We start from the raw sequence: 16,679 nt of genomic DNA on the forward strand, positions 1-16,679 counted from the left end.
GGAGGGCCGGGGGCAGCTCCGAGAGAAGCGCCGTGAGGCACGCAGGATAACCGGAAGCCGGCCGTGAGGCACGCAGGATGACCGGAAGCCGGCCGTGAGGCACGCAGGATGACCGGAAGCCGGCCGTGAGGCACGCAGGATGACCGGAAGCCGGCCGTGAGGCACGCAGGATGACCGGAAGCCGGCCGTGGGGCTCGCAGGATGACCGGAAGCCAGCCGTGAGGCACGCAGGATGACCGGAAGCCGGCCGTGGGGCTCGCAGGATAACCGGAAGCCGGCCGTGGGGCTCGCAGGGCGCCGGAAGCCGGCCGTGAAGCACACAAGATGACCGGAAGCCGGCCGTGAGGCTCGCAGGATGACTGGAAGCCGGCCGTGAGGCACGCAAGATGACCGGAAGCCGGCCGTGAGGCACGCAAGATGACCAGAAGCCGGCCGTGAGGCACGCAAGATGACCGGAAGCCGGCCGTGAGGCACGCAGGATAACCGGAAGCCGGCCGTGAGGCACGCAGGATAACCGGAAGCCGGCCGTGAGGCACGCAGGAAGCTCGCAGGATGACCGGAAGCCGGCCGTGAGGCACGCAAGATGACCGGAAGCCGGCCGTGAGGCACGTAAGGGCACGCAGGATGACCGGAAGCCAGCAGTGAGTCACGCAGGATAACCGGAAGCCGGCCGTGGGCTCTCAGGGAGGGCCGGAAGTGGAGCACGCAGGCGGAAGACTAGAAGGAGTTAGCCCAGCTGGGTTTGCGGTTCTGACAGGCCAGAGCCGCCTTCCGCCCTCCGCCCTTCACTCCTTCCGCCCTTCCATCCTCCCGCCCTTCGTCCGTCCTTCCGCCCTCCGTCCTTCCTTCCGCCCTCCGTCCTTCCTTCCGCCCTTCCCTCCGCCCTCCGTCCGTCCTTCCGCCCTTCCTTCCGCCCTTCCTTCCGCCCTCCGTCCTTCCTTCCGCCCTTCCCTCCGCCCTCCGTCCGTCCTTCCCTCCGCCCGTCCTTCCGCCCTCCGTCCTTCCTTCCGCCCTCCGTCCGTCCTTCCGCCCTCCTTCCGTCCTTCCGCCCTCCGTCCGTCCTTCCGCCCTCCGTCCTTCCTTCCGCCCTCCGTCCTTCCCTCCGCCCTTCCTTCCGCCCTCCGTCCTTCCTTCCGCCCTCCGTCCTTCCCTCCGCCCTTCCTTCCGCCCTCCGTCCTTCCCTCCGTCCTTCCTTCCGCCCTCCGTCCTTCCCTCCGTCCTTCCTTCCGCCCTCCGTCCTTCCTTCCGCCCTTCCCTCCGCCCTCCGTCCGTCCTTCCGCCCTTCCTTCCGCCCTCCGTCCTTCCTTCCGCCCTTCCCTCCGCCCTCCGTCCGTCCTTCCTTCCGCCCTCCGTCCGTCCTTCCGCCCTCCTTCCGTCCTTCCGCCCTCCGTCCGTCCTTCCGCCCTCCGTCCTTCCTTCCGCCCTCCGTCCGTCCTTCCGCCCTTCCTTCCGCCCTCCGTCCGTCCTTCCGCCCGTCCTTCCGCCCTCCGTCCTTCCTTCTGCCCTCCGTCCGTCCTTCCGCCCTCCTTCCGTCCTTCCGCCCTCCGTCCTTCCTTCCGCCCTCCGCCCTTCCTTCCGCCCTCCGTCCGTCCTTCCGCCCTCCGCCCTCCGTCCGTCCCTCCGTCCGTCCCTCCGCCCTCCGTCCGTCCCTCCGCCCTCCGTCCGTCCCTCCGCCCTCCGTCGGTCCCTCTGCCCTCCGTCCGTCCGTCCGTCCGTCCTCCGTCCCCGCCGCGGCAGGGAGGCCCGCTGAGGTGAGAGCAGCACTCTCTCGAAGGAAGGCGGCCCTTTAGTGACCGCGCGCGTGCGCGGTGGTGGAGCAGGCCTAGCCAGCCGGAAGGCCCGCCCCCTCCGAGCCTAGGACGCGCCGCCCTCCCCACCCACGCGGCTTCTTGCTGATGTCTGACTCCCAGAAGATAAAAGCCGACCATGCCTTCGGCCCGCCAAGGCCTTGGACCCGGCCTGCCCCCGCTGTGCCTCCACCGGCCCTGCCCGTGTGAGGACCAGAGCGGCCTTGCTCAGGAGACCAGGCTCATGCCACGTCGGGGTCACCCCTGGCAGGACCGGACAGAGGGACAGAGCCACAGGGGAGAACTGTGGGGAGCTGGGAGCCGCTGCCGGAACTCCAGTGGCCTCAGAGCTGCGTCCCACGGCGGCCTCGCCCGCTCTCCCTTCCCAGAGCCTGGGCCCTGCAGACCCAGGAACCGCACTCCAGTGCCTCACACCCAGAGTCCCAGCTCCTCAGAAAGCTGAAACCTGAGTGTTGTGGTTCAGTGTCAATTTAGGCCGGTAAATCTGCAAGCCTCTTATCTCCAAAAGCCAGAAATGAACGCATGACTCAAGCGCTAGAGGGCTGGCCATAGTGACAGAGCAGATCGAGAGTGGAAGGCTGAGTTCCAACCCAAGCACCAGTAAAAATAACCCCAGCCAGGCACTGGTGTCTCACACCTGTAATCCTAGCTACTCAAGAGACCACATCTGAGGATCGCAGTTCAAAGCCAGCTGGGGAAAGCCCATGAGACTCTTATCCCCAATAAATCACCAGAAAACGAAGTGGCGCTGTGGCTCAAGTGGTAGAGCGCTGGCCTTGAGCAGAAGAGCTGAGGGACAGCGCCCAGGACCAGAGTTCAAGCCTCATGACTGACAAAAACAAAAATGCCATGGTGCCACCTGTCCAGGGTCATACCCTGGAGGATGAGAAAATGGAGGCTCTGAGCTCTTGCCCCAGCTGCCTGCGTCCACAGCTACCTGCCCATTCTCCTCCCACTTGTCAGAGAACAGAATGTGCCAGAACAAGGGTCACACTGCACTGTCCTCTGGGAGCCAGGCCCCCTGGCCTGAGATGAACATACAGCATAAAGGGCCCAACAAATAGTGGTTCTGTCCTTGGCTGAGGCTCCAACCATACCTCAGAAGTAGTCAGCATTCTCCTGGGGGGGTGCCCACACCCGGGTCCCGGACTTGGGGACAACTTCAGGCCCAGGCCCACGCTTGCATGTGCTGGGTGGAAGGATACGCTCAGGTCTGAGCCTGCTGAGTGGAAGGGCATGACAGGCAGGGACAGCAACAGAATCCAGCCGACAGTGCCCCCACAACGGGAAATGGAGCCGGGGATGCCAAGCCCTCCTCCATGGGGCACACTGGGACTGGACAGTTGGGGACCCTGTTGCTGACCATGGAGACACTTTGGTACCCAAGCTCAGACGTAGACTCAGCCAGCAGGACCTGAGATGTTGAACATGCAGGAAGGATGCAACAGGATGTCCCCCACCCACCCAGGAAGACACGGCAGGACACCCACCACCCAGCAAGGGTACAGCCACCTCCAGAGCACCAGGCCCCTTTCAGGGCCCCTAGGCCCCTTTCAGGGCCCCTATCTCCAGTCCTGTGCCTGGGTGGAGCTGCGGAGGGCATGTCTATCGTCTTCAGTGAGTCTGCAGCATGGTGGTCCAGGTGTTTTCTAAGTGGGAGCCGTGGGGAGGAGAACCCCTCTCTGCTCACAGCCTGGTGCCCGCCCCTTCCAGTTCCAGAACCCCACTCTCAAGGGAGGAGGCCTGCTGGCCGCAGTAGACAACAAGTTGGAGCAAACATAGGCAGCATGTGAGACGAAAAAGCAAATCCCTTAATTTATCCACAGATGAAAAGATTAAAAGGTCAGCAAATCAACTCCAGATCAGTGTAAGGCACTGTGCCAGGGGCCGAGGCTGGTCCACGGTGCAGCCTCATGCTGGGGGCCAGGGGCGCCCGCCCCCCCACCCCACTACATAAGTGTCGGGTCCTCGATGGCGTGGTCTGGGTTGCAGGTGAAGGCGATGGTGATGGCATAGCGCGTGCCCCAGCGCACCTTCTCCACGCGGTGGAGGTTCTCAGAGCCAGAGGTGAAGAAGGAGACCCGGCCTGGGAGAGAGAGGGAGGAGAAAGAGGTGACCCCCAGGCCACAGCCATGGCCAGGATCTCCAAGAACAGGGCAGCAACCACCAACAGACAGAACAGCCCAGACAGGCCAGAAGTGCTGCCCTAAGCAGCCAGTGCTTCTCACAGCTGCTTCCAGGGTGCTGGAAGACCGCAGCTCTGCCAAGCATCTGGTCCCAGGGACTCTGTTCATTGGCTTGAGCAGCTAACTGGCCCTGCTGGAGTTTTTTGTTTTGTTTTTGTCCGTAATGGGGCTTGAACTCTGATCCTGGGCGCTGTCCCTTAGCTCTTCAGTTCAAGGCGAGCGCTCTGCCACTTGAGTCACAGCACCGCTTCCGGCTTTTTCTGTGTTTGTGATGCTGAGGAATCGAACCCAGGGCCTCATGCATATGAGACAAGCGCTCTACCCGAGCCATCTTCCCAGCCCCCTGCTTCTGGTTTTTTTGTTTGTTTGTTTTTTATGGTAAGCTTTGCTAGATACTCCCCTCAGCCAGGACAACGCTTTAAGTAATGCTGAGATCCCAGAGGGCCTCTGCCTGCCTGGCTCCCAGATTCTGAGCCAAGTCCATTTCCCTCCCAAGGCTATGGGGATGTGGCATCCCCGCCTTTTTTTGTTTTTGTTGTTGTTTGTTTGTTTTTTGTCGACCATGGATTTGAACTCTGGGCCTGGGCGCTGTCCCTCAGCTCTTCAGCTCAAGGCTAGCGCTCTACCACTTGAGCCACAGTGTCACTTCCTGTCTTCTGGTGGTTTATTGGAGAAAAGAGTTTCACAAACTTTCCTGTCCAGGCTGGCTTTGAACCAGAATCCTCAGAGTAGCTAGGATTACAGGCATGAGCCACCGGCACCTGGCCCCGCCTTTCATATTTGCAACTAAACCAAACCTTTGAAAAGGACAAAAAGTTCACCCCAACAAGTACTGCACACTAGGCATCGGCAGCCTAGGAACAGCAAAGCAGTGGTACCATGCTTTTTCCTGAAAGAAAGAAACAGGAGACCAAGAGAAGCTCCACAGACACCGCCCGGCCGGTCAAGGCACTCTTTCCATGGAGATCTGGAGTCAACGCTTTCCATTTTGTGGTTTACAACATTTGTCCTTGATTTCTAGAGGTCAGAACTAGCAGCCCAGGCGAGGTCCAGCATGAGACCCGTCCAGTGTGCACCGCCCGCCCACCTGTCCTCCCGCTCTGTCCCCTCCACCCTCTGCCCAGACGACCTCGCCTGGCTGCTTAATGGTGCAAAGGACAAAGGAGGGCCAGGGGGACGCAGCGCGCCCTGAGGCCTCGGGTAAGGGGAGATTACCTTCCCCTTCCACCTGGGCAGCAGCCAGGCCTGGGCCACGCCCGGTGAGCGCCCACTTCAGGGCGCAGGCCCAACTACGCTCCGTGACTAAGGAACAAGGACCGTGCTTTCTGGAACCCTGTCACCTGCGGACCCGAGCAACAGGCGACACCAACGCTGCACTGCGACATACAGGAAATGGCTTTGAGATGCCCAGGGCCCCGCGCCTCGGGAGGCTGAGACGCGAGGATCGCGGTTCAAGGCCAGCCGGGGCAGGAAGTCCGTGAGACTCCGATCGCCAATGAACCACCAGAAAACCGGAAGTGGCGCGGTGGCTGCGGCGGCAAGCGCAGGGGAGCGTGCGACCTCGGAGCGCCACCCCTAGATCTGCAGGGGTTCACATTTCCCGCGAAAGCGCTGAGTAGACTCGGGGTGAGCGCCGGAAGTCCGGCCGACGGCGGCCCAGGGCCGAGAGGACGATGGGCTGAGGACCCGCCCGGAGGCGGCGGCTGTGGGGCTCCGGCCCTGGAGCACCAGCTTCAACGCTGAGCCGGGTGGGAGGGGGGGGCTGTGGGCGGGGCTTGGCAGGCCCTGCCTCCGCGGGGCTGTGGGCGGGGCCTCCGCAGGGCTGTGGGCGGGGCTTGGCAGGCCCTGCCTCTGCGGGGCTGTGGGCGGGGCCTCCGCGGGGCTGTGGGCGGGGCTTGGCAGGCCCTGCCTCTGCGGGGCTGTGGGCGGGGCCTCCGCGGGGCTGTGGGCGGGGCCTCCGCGGGGCTGTGGGCGGGGCTTGGCAGGCCCTGCCTCCGCGGGGCTGTGGGCGGGGCCCTGCTCCATAAGGTCAGCACCCAGCCTGACACGGCCGCGCTCCATAATGGACGCCACGCCCACCGCGGTGACACTGGCCTGGGTCCGCGGCAGGCGTGCGCGTGCACTCGTGGAGGTCACTGCGCCGGGCGAGGGCCACGCGCACGCGCACACACCCCCGCAAGCCCTACCGGCCCTGGGCTCCACGGTCTTGTTGGCGCCGTCCTCCATGAACACGAAGCGCCCTCCTCCGAAGTCCTCCAGGTAGTCGGAGAGGTACAGCAGGGAGGTGTAGTCGAAGGAGCCGTAGGCCACCTGCGGCGACACGCCAGGCAGCCATCACCCGGCGCTGCGGGCAGGGCCGGGCCGGGAGAGGCGGGGCCCGGAACCCGGGCGCCCGGGAGCGCCGTGCGCCGTGCTGAGTGTGTGACGTACGTGCTGTGTGTGACGTGTGTGTGACGTGTGACATGTGTGCGGTGTGTGTGACATGTTCAGTATGTGTGTGATGTGTGCGGTGTGTGTGACGTGTGCGGTGTGTGATGTGTGTGTGACGTGTGTGGTGTGGAACATGTGTTGACGTGTGACGTGTGTGGAATGTGTGTGACATGTGTGACATGTGTGCAGTGTGTGTGACATGTTCAGTATGTGTGTGATGTGTGCGGTGTGTGTGACGTGTGCGGTGTGTGATGTGTTCAGTATGTGTGTGATGTGTGCGGTGTGTGTGATGTGTGCGGTGTGTGACGTGTGGTGTGTGACGTGTGTGTGATGTGATGTGTGTGTGTAATGTGTATGTGACGTGTGTGTGACATGTGTGGTGTGTGTGACATGTGTGGTGTGTGGCATGTGTGGTGTGTGTGGCATGTGTGCAGTGTGTGTGATGTGTGTGTGGCATGTGTGCGGTGTGTGGCATGTGTGCGGTATGTGGCATGTGTGCGGTGTGTGGCATGTGTGCAGTGTGTGGCATGTGTGCGGTGTGTGGCATGTGTGCGGTGTGTGGCATGTGTGGTGTGTATATAGCGGTGTGTGGCATGTGTGGTGGGTGTGTATAGCGTGTGCGGGGTGGTGTGGTGTGGCATGTGTGGTGTGTGTGGTGTGTGTGGTGTGGCATGTGTGTGTGGCAGTGGCTCCCATGTGGACCTGGCTCACAGGATCGAGGTTTCTGATATTTGGTTTTTAGCCACATGTTCTGGATCCAGAATTCACCCTGAAAGACGTCAGAGCAGACTGCAGAGCTGGGGCCTCAGCAGGCCTTTGCAGGGGGACCCCTTTCCCCACCCTGCGGGGCCCAGCCCCCCTTGGCGCCCCCCCCAGGCCAGCCCACCTTTGCACCCCCTCCCCACGGGGCCTGGCCCACCTTGTCCACATGCGCGTGCCAGTACTCATCATGGGCCGTCTGGGCGTCTGTGCTGTTGATGCGGGAGAAGAAGGTGGGCCTGGTCAGATGCAGCAAGGAGGCACTGACACCAAAGGCATGGGCGATGGTGAGCTGGACCCTCCGCCGCAGGTCCCTGTGGAGCACAGGCGCCATCTGAGTGGCCGGGCCTCGGGGGACACTATGGTCCCGGGCCCAGAGAGCAGAGGGCAGCAGAATGTGTCCCTAGACACCTGACACACGGTGTGTGCCCAGACATTTAGTTTTCAGCCACATGTTCTGGATCCAGAATCCACCCTGAAAGATGTCACAGCACAGACTGCAGAGCCGGGGCCTCAGCCGGCCTTTGCAGGGGGACCCCTCCTTTCCCCCCGCGGGGCCCGGTCCCCCTTGTCCACGCGCGTCCACCTTTGCGCACCCCCCCGTGGCCAGCTGTGGGGTGGCCACAGCCCCGGGGCCCCCGGGCCCCCAGCAGTGCTGGAGCCTCTTTGTGACCGGGGCAAGGCCCAAGAGCTGGGCAAGCTGAGGGCAAGTCGGACAGAGACCAGCGCCTGAGCGCTGAGCCCCACAGGGACAGCTGTGTGGCCGGGTGTCTGGGGCGCCCAAATGGAGAAGCACCCAGCACCCCTCCCCACACACAGCTGACCAGTGCTACTGTTTCAAGAAGCTGGACAGAGCCAGGTCCACAGAACACCAGAGAGAAAATTCTCACAGGTTAGTGTGTCTCTAAAGGCAGCATACACAGCTGCCTGCGTGTGTGCCCCACACCGCTGTGTACGTGTAACACATGCACACACGCCCGTGCACACAGACTGTATTGGAATCATAAGTAGCTGAAGCTGGCCTCTCAGTCCTCCTGCTCGGCTTTCCTAGTGCTGTGATTACAGTCACACACCACCATGTCCAGCCTAACTAAACTACCAGACAGTTCTAAGAACTACACTTGTGAAGCGAGGGCATGGCTCAAGTGGTAGAGCACTTGCCTGACAAGTACAAGGACCTGAGTTCAGACTCCCTTGCTGCCAAATAAAAATGGAGATGACCATGCTGGACCTTGCCTGACAGTCCCCCGCGATGGCTGCGGTCCTCCCGTGGCCCCGCGCCCACAGGAGCAGAGCTCCGCCCTTCCACCTGCGGCTCTCCCTGCTCACGGGGCCGCAGCACTGCAGGCTGTCCACGGTCCTTGCTCGGTCGTCACGGAGACACACGGCGTTCTGACCCACCGGGGCGGCGACCGGTGAGTTCAGAGGACCGGGCCAGGCAGCCACGCTGTGACAGGCAGCCTCTGCTCTCCACTAGAAAACAGCGCCACCTCCCTTCCCTCCGCGCTCATTTTGTCTCAGCAACCATCGGACTTACGATTGTCAAAACATGATCCCACCTTTCCCCTCACCTGTACGTGTATTCCCAGTGGGCACAAGGGATAAACTGAACCCGAGCGCCAGCAGCAGAGCAGGCCCTGGGGACAGCGGTGGGCTGGGTCCTAAGCCAAGCCATGCATGTGGAGCCGAGTGCAAGGGGGGACTCCAGACAGCCCCCCACACCACAGACAGCCCCCCACACCACAGACAGCCCCCCACACCACACCAGACAGCCCCACCACAACACAGACAGCCCCCCACACCACAGACAGCCCCCCACACCACACCAGACAGCCCCCCACACCACAGACAGCCCCTCACACCATACCAGACAGCCCCCCACACCACACCACAGACAGCAGCCCCCCACACCACACCACAGACAGCCCCCCACACCACAGACAGCCCCCCACACCACACCACAGACAGCCCCCCACACCACACCACAGACAGCCCCCCACACCACACCACAGACAGCCCCCCACACCACACCACAGACAGCCCCCCACACCACACCACAGACAGCCCCCCACACCACAGACAGCCCCCCAGTGGCAGAGGCCAGCAGCACCACTCCCTCTCTTCCTCCTTACCGGTATAACTGGAAGTCTTCTTCAGAGAAGATACTTTGTACTTTGTCCCCAAAGTATCTGTGAAAAAACAAGGAGCGCCAGCGGGGGAGATGGTTTACTGGCCTCTCCTCAAGCTGACCAGCAAGTGCCTGGACACCAACCTGCCCTCACCAACTCAGAGTGAGGCAGGGAGGGAGACAGGGAGGGAGGGAGAGAGGAACAGGAGGAAGAGAAAGGAGAGAAGGAGGGAGGGAAGAAAGAAGGGAGAGAGGGAGGGAATTCACAGCTGATGCCCTCCAGCCCACCCCTCTGCCCAGGCAGGCCACTGTTTCCTGGGAAGCCCCGTGTAGGCTGCAGACTCCTCTAAAGCTTGGGGAACACAGTCCGGCTCCTTCTTGACGAGTTTGTCCCTGACCAGGAGCCCAGAGGAGGGCCCGGCCAGTGGCTCAAAAGCTCTGTGTCCCAGGCCATGCTGCCGTGGCCCCTACACCCCAGCTTCTTACCGGTACAGATTCACAAAGTGCTTCCCAAAAGACAGAGCCCCTGAGTGCAAGTCCAAGATGGATGCCTGGAAAAGATGTTTGTCAGGGAAGAGAGTGGGTGATGGTCACTTTAAAATTTAGCCACCACCATAAAATGCAAGTGACAAGTTCCATCCTCCCAACACTGGGCGAGCGTGGTGCGCAGGGCTGCCTGAGCAGACACGTCTGCCCTTGGCCTTTGGCCGGAGGCCCGGGAGTACCCCCGGAACGGAAGGCCCTCCTCTTCCCCAGGCCCCATGGAGCTGAAGCAGTGTGGTGTGCAGGGAGATCACCCCACACCTGAGATCATAGATAGTCCCTTTATGTTGTTGTTGGTTGTGGGGCTTGAACTCTGGGCCTGGGCGCTGTCCCTCAGCTCTTCAGCTCAAGCCTGGAGCTCTACCACTTGAGCCACAGCGCCTGAGCATCCCGAGTAGCTGAGATTGCAGGCGTGAGCCCCGGCGCTCGGCAGGTCATAGATGTTCTTCACCCCAACCCCTTGCACCCCTCTGTGACCCTGTCCCTAACCTCCTGGCTCCTGTGGTCTGCTTTGTCCGCTTCTGTCTCTCAGACAGCTGCAGCTCCACAGACACAGACTGGAGGCTCCCAGTGACCCTTACCAGCTCCCTCCCTCCCCCATCCTGCACTGTCTAAAATGCCCGTGGGATGGGAAGCCAGGCAGGCTGAGATGCCCCAAGGAAGTGTCTGAGGGCCCTGGGCCGTGGCAGGGACAGTGGCTGTGGCCAGGCCGAGACAGCAAGGCGCACAGGTGCCCTCGGGGCCCTGAACATCCAGCACCTTGTCCTGACCTTCAGAGAGCGCCGGCACTCACGCCTGTCATCCCAGCCACTCAGGAGGCTGAGATCCGAGGATCAAGGTTCAAAGCCAGCCCGGGCAGGAAAGTCCAAGAAGCTCTTATCTCCAATAAACCACTAGAAAACTGGAAGTGGTGCAGTGGCTCAAGTGGTAGAGTGCGTGGTAGAGTGCTGGCCTTGAGCTGAAGAGCTGAGGGACAGCGCCCAGGCCCAGAGTTCAAGACCCACGACCGACCAAAAAAAGAAAAGGAAAAAAAAAAAACCCTGGGGGCAGGAGCCCCACACTCACCCCTCCGTCAGATCCTCCCAGGGAGAGCCCCTTCTCCGCCACACTGCAGGGAAAACAGACCCTCAATCAGGACAGCAAACAGAATCCAGCAGCAAGGTAAATCCAGGCGGATTTTAGTGTTAACATTCAGGATGAAAACAAAAATGATCAAAGCTTCAACTTTCAGAGCTAAGTGAGGGTACAAGATGGTGGTGTGTGTCCCCCCCCCTCCCCTCCCCGCCGTGCTGGGCTCAGGGACAGCAGGCTTTCTTCCTGACATTAAGGTGGATCGAGGGCCGGGTGCTCAGGAGGCTCACAGACAGGCAGAGTCGGGGTGAGTGCTAGGGAGGAGTGCAGATGCCTGGGCAGGCTTCGCACGTGCGGCGCGTGGACAGTCAAGGCCATATGCGCTCTGAGCCTGTTGGCCGGCCAGACAATCCTGCAAGACCTTGCTTTCAAGATCTCAACGAGGGCTGGGAAGGTGGCTCAGTGGTAGAGCGCTTGCCTCGCATGCATGAAGCCCTGGATTCCATTCCTCAGCACCACATACGCAGAAAAAGCCAGAAGTGGCGCTGTGGCTCAAGTGGTAGAGCGCTAGCCTTGAACTGAAGAGCTGAGGGACAGCGCCCAGGCCCAGAGTTCAGGCCCCACGACCGGACCAAAAAAAAAAGGAAAAGAAAAAAAAGACCTCAATGAGGAAAACTGGGCGTCCAGAGCTTTCGTGCGGCTATGGAGGGCCTTGTGAGGCCGGCCGGCAGCCAGGGCCCAGGATTCAGGGCAGACGCTGAATTACTGTCTAATGACTTTCTGCCTCAGCAGGAAAGTGGGGGTCCCTCAACGGCTGGGGGTGAATCTTTGGAAAGGAGGCCAGGCTGCCGGAACATTCCCTCAGCAATGACATCACCGCAGGCCAGGGCCTCTCCTCCAGGTGAGCAGAAAGCCTGAGCTCTGTCCTCGAGAGCCCATGACACAATTCCACGAAATACCTGGGAATCACTAATGCTGTCCCCTGCCCAGCCCCGTTTTCCCAGGACAGAACGCCCACACGTGTGGTACCTGCGGATGCGCTCTGCCTCCTCCCTGGAGATGACCACGTCCGTGACGCCTCTGCCACACTTCCTGGGGGTGCAGCCTGCAGGGCGATGGCGAGTGGAGACCGTGACCTCCAGAGCCCGCCTCTCAGGGCCTCGGATGTGGGGTGCGGCCTGGCCAGCCTGCCCGGCGGAGCGTGGTCTTCAGGTAAGAGGCCACAGCTTCCCAGAGGGGCCGCAGCCCGTGCCCATGCGGGGTGCTCATCCCCCTTACGCACCCCAGGTTTCAAGCAGCTGCTCCGTGGCTGGGCTGACCCCAGGCTGGGAACCCCAGAGCCCTCGTGTGGCCCCTTTGAGCACTTAGAACAGGGTCTCCCTACCCAGTGTGGACACCTGAGGGTTGATTCACTAGGCAGAACTGACGTTTTTTTCTTTTTAATTTTGCTGGTCCTGGGGCTTGAACTCTGGATGGACTTTCCTGTTTGGGCTAGCTTCAAACCATGATCCTCAGATATTTTTTTGTTTTTGTTGGTTGTGGGCCTGAACTCTGGGCCTGGTCACTGTCCCTCAGCTCTCCAGCTCAAGGCTAGCATTCTTACCACTTGAGCCACAGCGCCACTTCCAGCTTTTTCTGTTTATGTGGTGCTGAGGAATCGAGCCCAGGGCCTCATGCATGCAAGGCAAGCACTCTACCACTGAGCCACCTTCTCAGCTCCAAACCATGATCCTCAGATCTCAGCCTCCTGAGCAGCTAGAATTACAGGCGTGAGGCACAACGCCGGGCCTCACAGGATTGTTGACTGAGTGCTGGCCACTACTCTAAGCACTTACAGACACCCATCCAAAAGCCCTCCTTACCAGCCAGGCTCTTCTTGGCTGGTTGGGGGGGAGGGGGGTATTACACAAGGATAAATAATGCTACCAACAAAAAGCCAGCTGTGTTTTTGTGGTGCTGGTCCTGGGTTTGAACTCAGGGCCTGAGCTTTTTTTGTTCAAGGCTGGCATGCTACCACTGTAGCCACAGCTCCAACAGTGTGCTTAGTAATGCAGCACTTACCCAGCAGGCTCTAGGGCTGGGCTATATCCCCAGTGTTGCAAAATCAAAACAAAAAATGCTCCCAAATAACTCACGGGCTAAAAAATAATGAGGCTGGTGGCTCACACCCGTAATCCTAGCTACTCAGGAGGCTGAGATCTGAGGATCACACTTTGAAGCCAGCTCAGGCAGGAAAGTCCATGAGATCCATCTCCGATTAACCAAAATGCTGCAAGTGGAGCTGTGGTTCAAGTGGTAGAGCGCCAGGCTTGGGCCAAAAAGCATGGGGATGGATGTGGAGTGCCGTCCAGGCAAGGCCTGCGCCGCGGTCAGGGAGAGGCTGGTCTGCAGGCACAGTCTGCCTCCCAGCATCGGACGTTATCTCCAGGTCCTCTCCCCAGGGAGCTGAGTCCCGGGGCCAGCCCCCATGGCCATGTCACCACACGTTCCCACACAGTCACCACACCCCTCCAGTTCTGTCACGTCTCGGTGGGACTACCACTGACGCCACAACGTTTCTAAGACGGCCACCCTACCTGACGGTTCCCAGGCTGGCCCTGAACACTGCAGGCCCAGCCCGTGTGGGCTGCTCGCCCGGGGAGGGGAAAGGTCAAGCACCCCACCCCCACCTGCAGCAAAAAGCAATGTCACATTCCGCCTCGCCCGCTGCCCGCCTCAGGCCACCGCGGACGTGAGACCGTACCTTCGAACCTTCGGTGGCTATCGTAGTCATCAGAGCAGGGCACCTCGGTGAACCTTCCTGTCAGGACTTCACCGCGGTGGGCCAGGACCTCAGCAACACTGTCGTCCGTCCCCAGATGGCTGCAGAGCAGAAGCCCGGCCAGCGCCAGGCCGGTGCCCAGGCCCAGGGCCTTCAGCCAAGGCTTCCGCACCTCCCCAGGCACCCGGTCCTTCCTGGTGCTGAGAAGAAGAGACAGCCACCGTCAGCAGGGCTCAGCGGCCAGGGCTGAGAGTGCTGATGAAGACAAAGGGGGACAGAGAAGCCCCTTGTGCTCATGCTGACCTCGGGTCAGGACAGGGCCTCCCACGCTTGGAGCCGCCGGGGGCACCCACCAGTGGGGGGCAGGCCAAGAAGTGGGGGGAAAGAAATGGGAGCATTGGCCCCCATCACCAGCCTCGTCAGGCCCCCAGGCCCCCTCCTCAGTGGAGTGGCTCCATTCTGCGTAGCCAGCAACAGGATGAGGATGAGCTGGGCGTGTGGACCCCAGGCCCCGTGCAGAGCTAATGGGATGTGCACCTCTATTCCCACTGCCTCCATTCATGCGAGTCTATGTGTGAGTCCCTGTGTGTGTGTGTGCAAGACTGTGCATGTGAGTCTATGTGCATGTCCCCGTGTGTGTGCATGCAAATCTGTGTCCCTGTGTGTGCATGTGAGTCTATGTGCATGTCCCTGTGTGTGCATGTGAGTCTATGTGCATGTCCCTGTGTGTGTGCATGAGTCTATGTGCATGTCCTGTGTGTGTGCATGTGAGTCTATGTGCATGTCCCTGTGTGTGTGCATGAGTCTATGTACATGTCCTGTGTGTGTCTATGTGCATGTCCCTGTGTGTGTGCATGTGAGTCTATGTGCATGTCCCTGTGTGTGTGCATGCAAATCTGTGTCCCTGTGTGTGTGCATGTGAGTCTATGTGCCTGTCCCTGTGTGTGTGCATGCAAATCTGTGTCCCTGTGTGTGTGCATGTGAGTCTATGTGCCTGTCCCTGTGTGTGTGCATGCAAATCTGTGTCCCTGTGTGTGTGCATGTGAGTGTCCCTGTGTGTGTGCATGCAAATCTGTGTCCATGTGTGTGTGCATGTGAGTCTATGTGCATGTCCCTGTGTGTGTGCATGCAAATCTGTGTCCCTGTGTGTGCATGTGAGTCTATGTGCATGTCCCTGTGTGTGCATGAGTCTATGTACATGTCCCTGTGTGTGTGCATGAGTCTATGTGCATGTCCTGTGTGTGTGCATGTGAGTCTATGTGCATGTCCTGTGTGTGTGCATGAGTCTATGTGCATGTCCTGTGTGTGTGCATGTGAGTCTATGTGCATGTCCCTGTGTGTGCATGCAAATCTGTGTCCCTGTGTGTGTGCATGTGAGTCTATGTGCATGTCCCTGTGTGTGTGCATGAGTCTATGTGCATGTCCTGTGTGTGTGCATGAGTCTATGTACATGTCCCTGTGTGTGTGCATGAGTCTATGTGCATGTCCCTGTGTGTGTGCATGAGTCTATGTACATGTCCTGTGTGTGTCTATGTGCATGTCCTGTGTGTGTGCGTGCGGGTCTGTGTGTGTCCCTGCATGTGTGTGTGCAGGTCTGTGTGTCCCTGCGTGTGTAAGCCTGTGTGCGCGTGCAAGTCTGTGTGTGTGTCACCGGGGCATCGGCGTGCTCGGTCCAGGAAAGGCTTCACGGTCCAAAATGAAGGACAGGCGGGCGGCGGAGTCTCTGGAGGAGCACTCCGTCCTTTAAGAGCCGGGGCTCATGCTGTCGTCGCAGCCGCTCAGGAGGCTGAGACCTGAGGATGGCGGTTCAAAGCCAGCCGGGGCAGGAAAGACGGTGAGACCCTTATCTCCAATAAACCACCAGAAACCGGAAGTGGCGCTGTGGCTCTGAGCTGAAGAGCAGGGACAGCGCCTAGGCCGAGTTCAAGCCCCACGACCGACAAAACAAAAAAAAGCAAGAAATACAATTAACAGGGCTTCAAACGGTGGCAGCAGAACCCCAGGAAGGAAGCGGTGCGCACCAGCCTGGAGCACAGAGCGCACGCGCAGGACACACGTGTCATTCCTGAAGAGCAGGAGCCCGTGGCCAGCACTGCATACTCCAATCCGACTCGCGGACCGCCGCCGCCGGGAGCCCCCGCCTCGGCCTGGCCACGCCCCCACCAACCGTCAGGCCCCACCCCGGCCAGGCCACGCCCTATCCCCGCAGACCCCGCCTCGGCCTGGCCACGCCCCCACCGACCGTCAGGCCACACCCCGGCCAGGCCACGCCCTATCCCCGCAGACCCCGCCTCGGCCTGGCCACGCCTCCACTGGCTGTCAGGCCACACCCCGGCCAGGCCACGCCCTAACCCCCGCCAGACCCCGCCTCGGCCTGGCCACGCCCCCACCGACCGTCAGGCCACACCCCGGCCAGGCCACGCCCTAACCCCCGCCAGACCCCGCCTCGGCCTGGCCACGCCTCCACTGGCTGTCAGGCTCCGCCTCGGCTAGGTCACGCCCCCACCGGCCGTCAGGCTCCGCCTTGGGCTGGCCACGCCCCCACCTCCCGCCTGGCCCCGCCCGGGAAGGGCCCGGCCCCGCCCCCGCCGGCCCTCCGCATCCGGAGCCCCGCCCTCCCGCTACCTGCTCGGCCGCCGGCGCTCCGCCGCGCCGCTTCCCTGTGCGTCCCTGGGCGCGCCCCTCCGCTGAGGCGCCATCCCGCCCGGCTGTGGCCGAGGCGGGTCGGAGGCAGGAGCAGCCGAGGCCCGGGCGAGTGCCGCGACGGGGAGCGCGAGGCCGGCGGGACGGGAGCGACGCCCTCGGCGCTCGGCCCACGGCCTGGCTGCGGCCAGGCCGGAGCAATCGCCGGCCGAGTTGCGCGGCGCGCGGGGCGGGCTTCGAGGCGGGGCCTGGCTCGTTCCTCCCGCACCTGGGCGCCCCGCGGGCTGTCCGGGCGTCGGGCTGTGCAGGCGTCGGGCTGTCCGGGAGTCAGGCTGTCCGTCCGGGCGTCG

The 16,679-nt window shown here is 61.6% G+C and overlaps 1 protein-coding gene across 2 annotated transcripts; it reads right to left on the bottom strand.

Moving 5' to 3' along the window:
- Positions 1-3,598: 3,598 nt before the first annotated feature.
- Ogfod3 (2-oxoglutarate and iron dependent oxygenase domain containing 3) lies at positions 3,599-16,569 on the bottom strand. Of its 2 annotated transcripts, none has more exons than XM_070031723.1 (9): positions 16,312-16,569; positions 13,669-13,886; positions 11,955-12,030; positions 10,920-10,962; positions 9,798-9,862; positions 9,316-9,372; positions 7,344-7,395; positions 6,181-6,304; positions 3,599-3,894 (listed from the first exon to the last, which is right to left on the bottom strand). In XM_070031723.1, the coding sequence occupies exons 1-9, from the start codon at positions 16,383-16,385 to the stop codon at positions 3,758-3,760; spliced, it is 846 nt and encodes a 281-aa protein (XP_069887824.1). In that variant the 5' UTR covers positions 16,386-16,569; the 3' UTR covers positions 3,599-3,757. The 2 variants fall into 2 exon arrangements, with proteins under 2 accessions (XP_069887824.1, XP_069887823.1); XM_070031722.1 differs by having other exon boundaries at positions 7,344-7,497.
- Positions 16,570-16,679: the final 110 nt, after the last annotated feature.

This window comes from Dipodomys merriami, unplaced genomic scaffold (assembly GCF_024711535.1).
Source record: "Dipodomys merriami isolate MVZ:Mamm:240054 unplaced genomic scaffold, mDipMer1.0.p SCAF_202, whole genome shotgun sequence".
In the NCBI taxonomy this organism is placed as follows: Eukaryota; Metazoa; Chordata; class Mammalia; order Rodentia; family Heteromyidae; genus Dipodomys; species Dipodomys merriami.

What these genes read in the sequence shown, in the direction of transcription:
- Ogfod3 (XM_070031722.1), bottom strand. Translation starts at nt 16,385, where the DNA reads ATGGCGCCTCAGCGGAGGGGCGCGCCCAGGGACGCACAGGGAAGCGGC. An exon ending in TAGCCACCGAAGGTTCGAAG is followed by an intron (nt 12,031 to 13,668) that starts GTACGGTCTCAC and finishes ATCGCCCTGCAG; the next exon opens with GCTGCACCCCCAGGAAGTGT. An exon ending in GAAGACTTCCAGTTATACCG is followed by an intron (nt 7,498 to 9,315) that starts GTAAGGAGGAAG and finishes TGTGCTCCACAG; the next exon opens with GGACCTGCGGCGGAGGGTCC.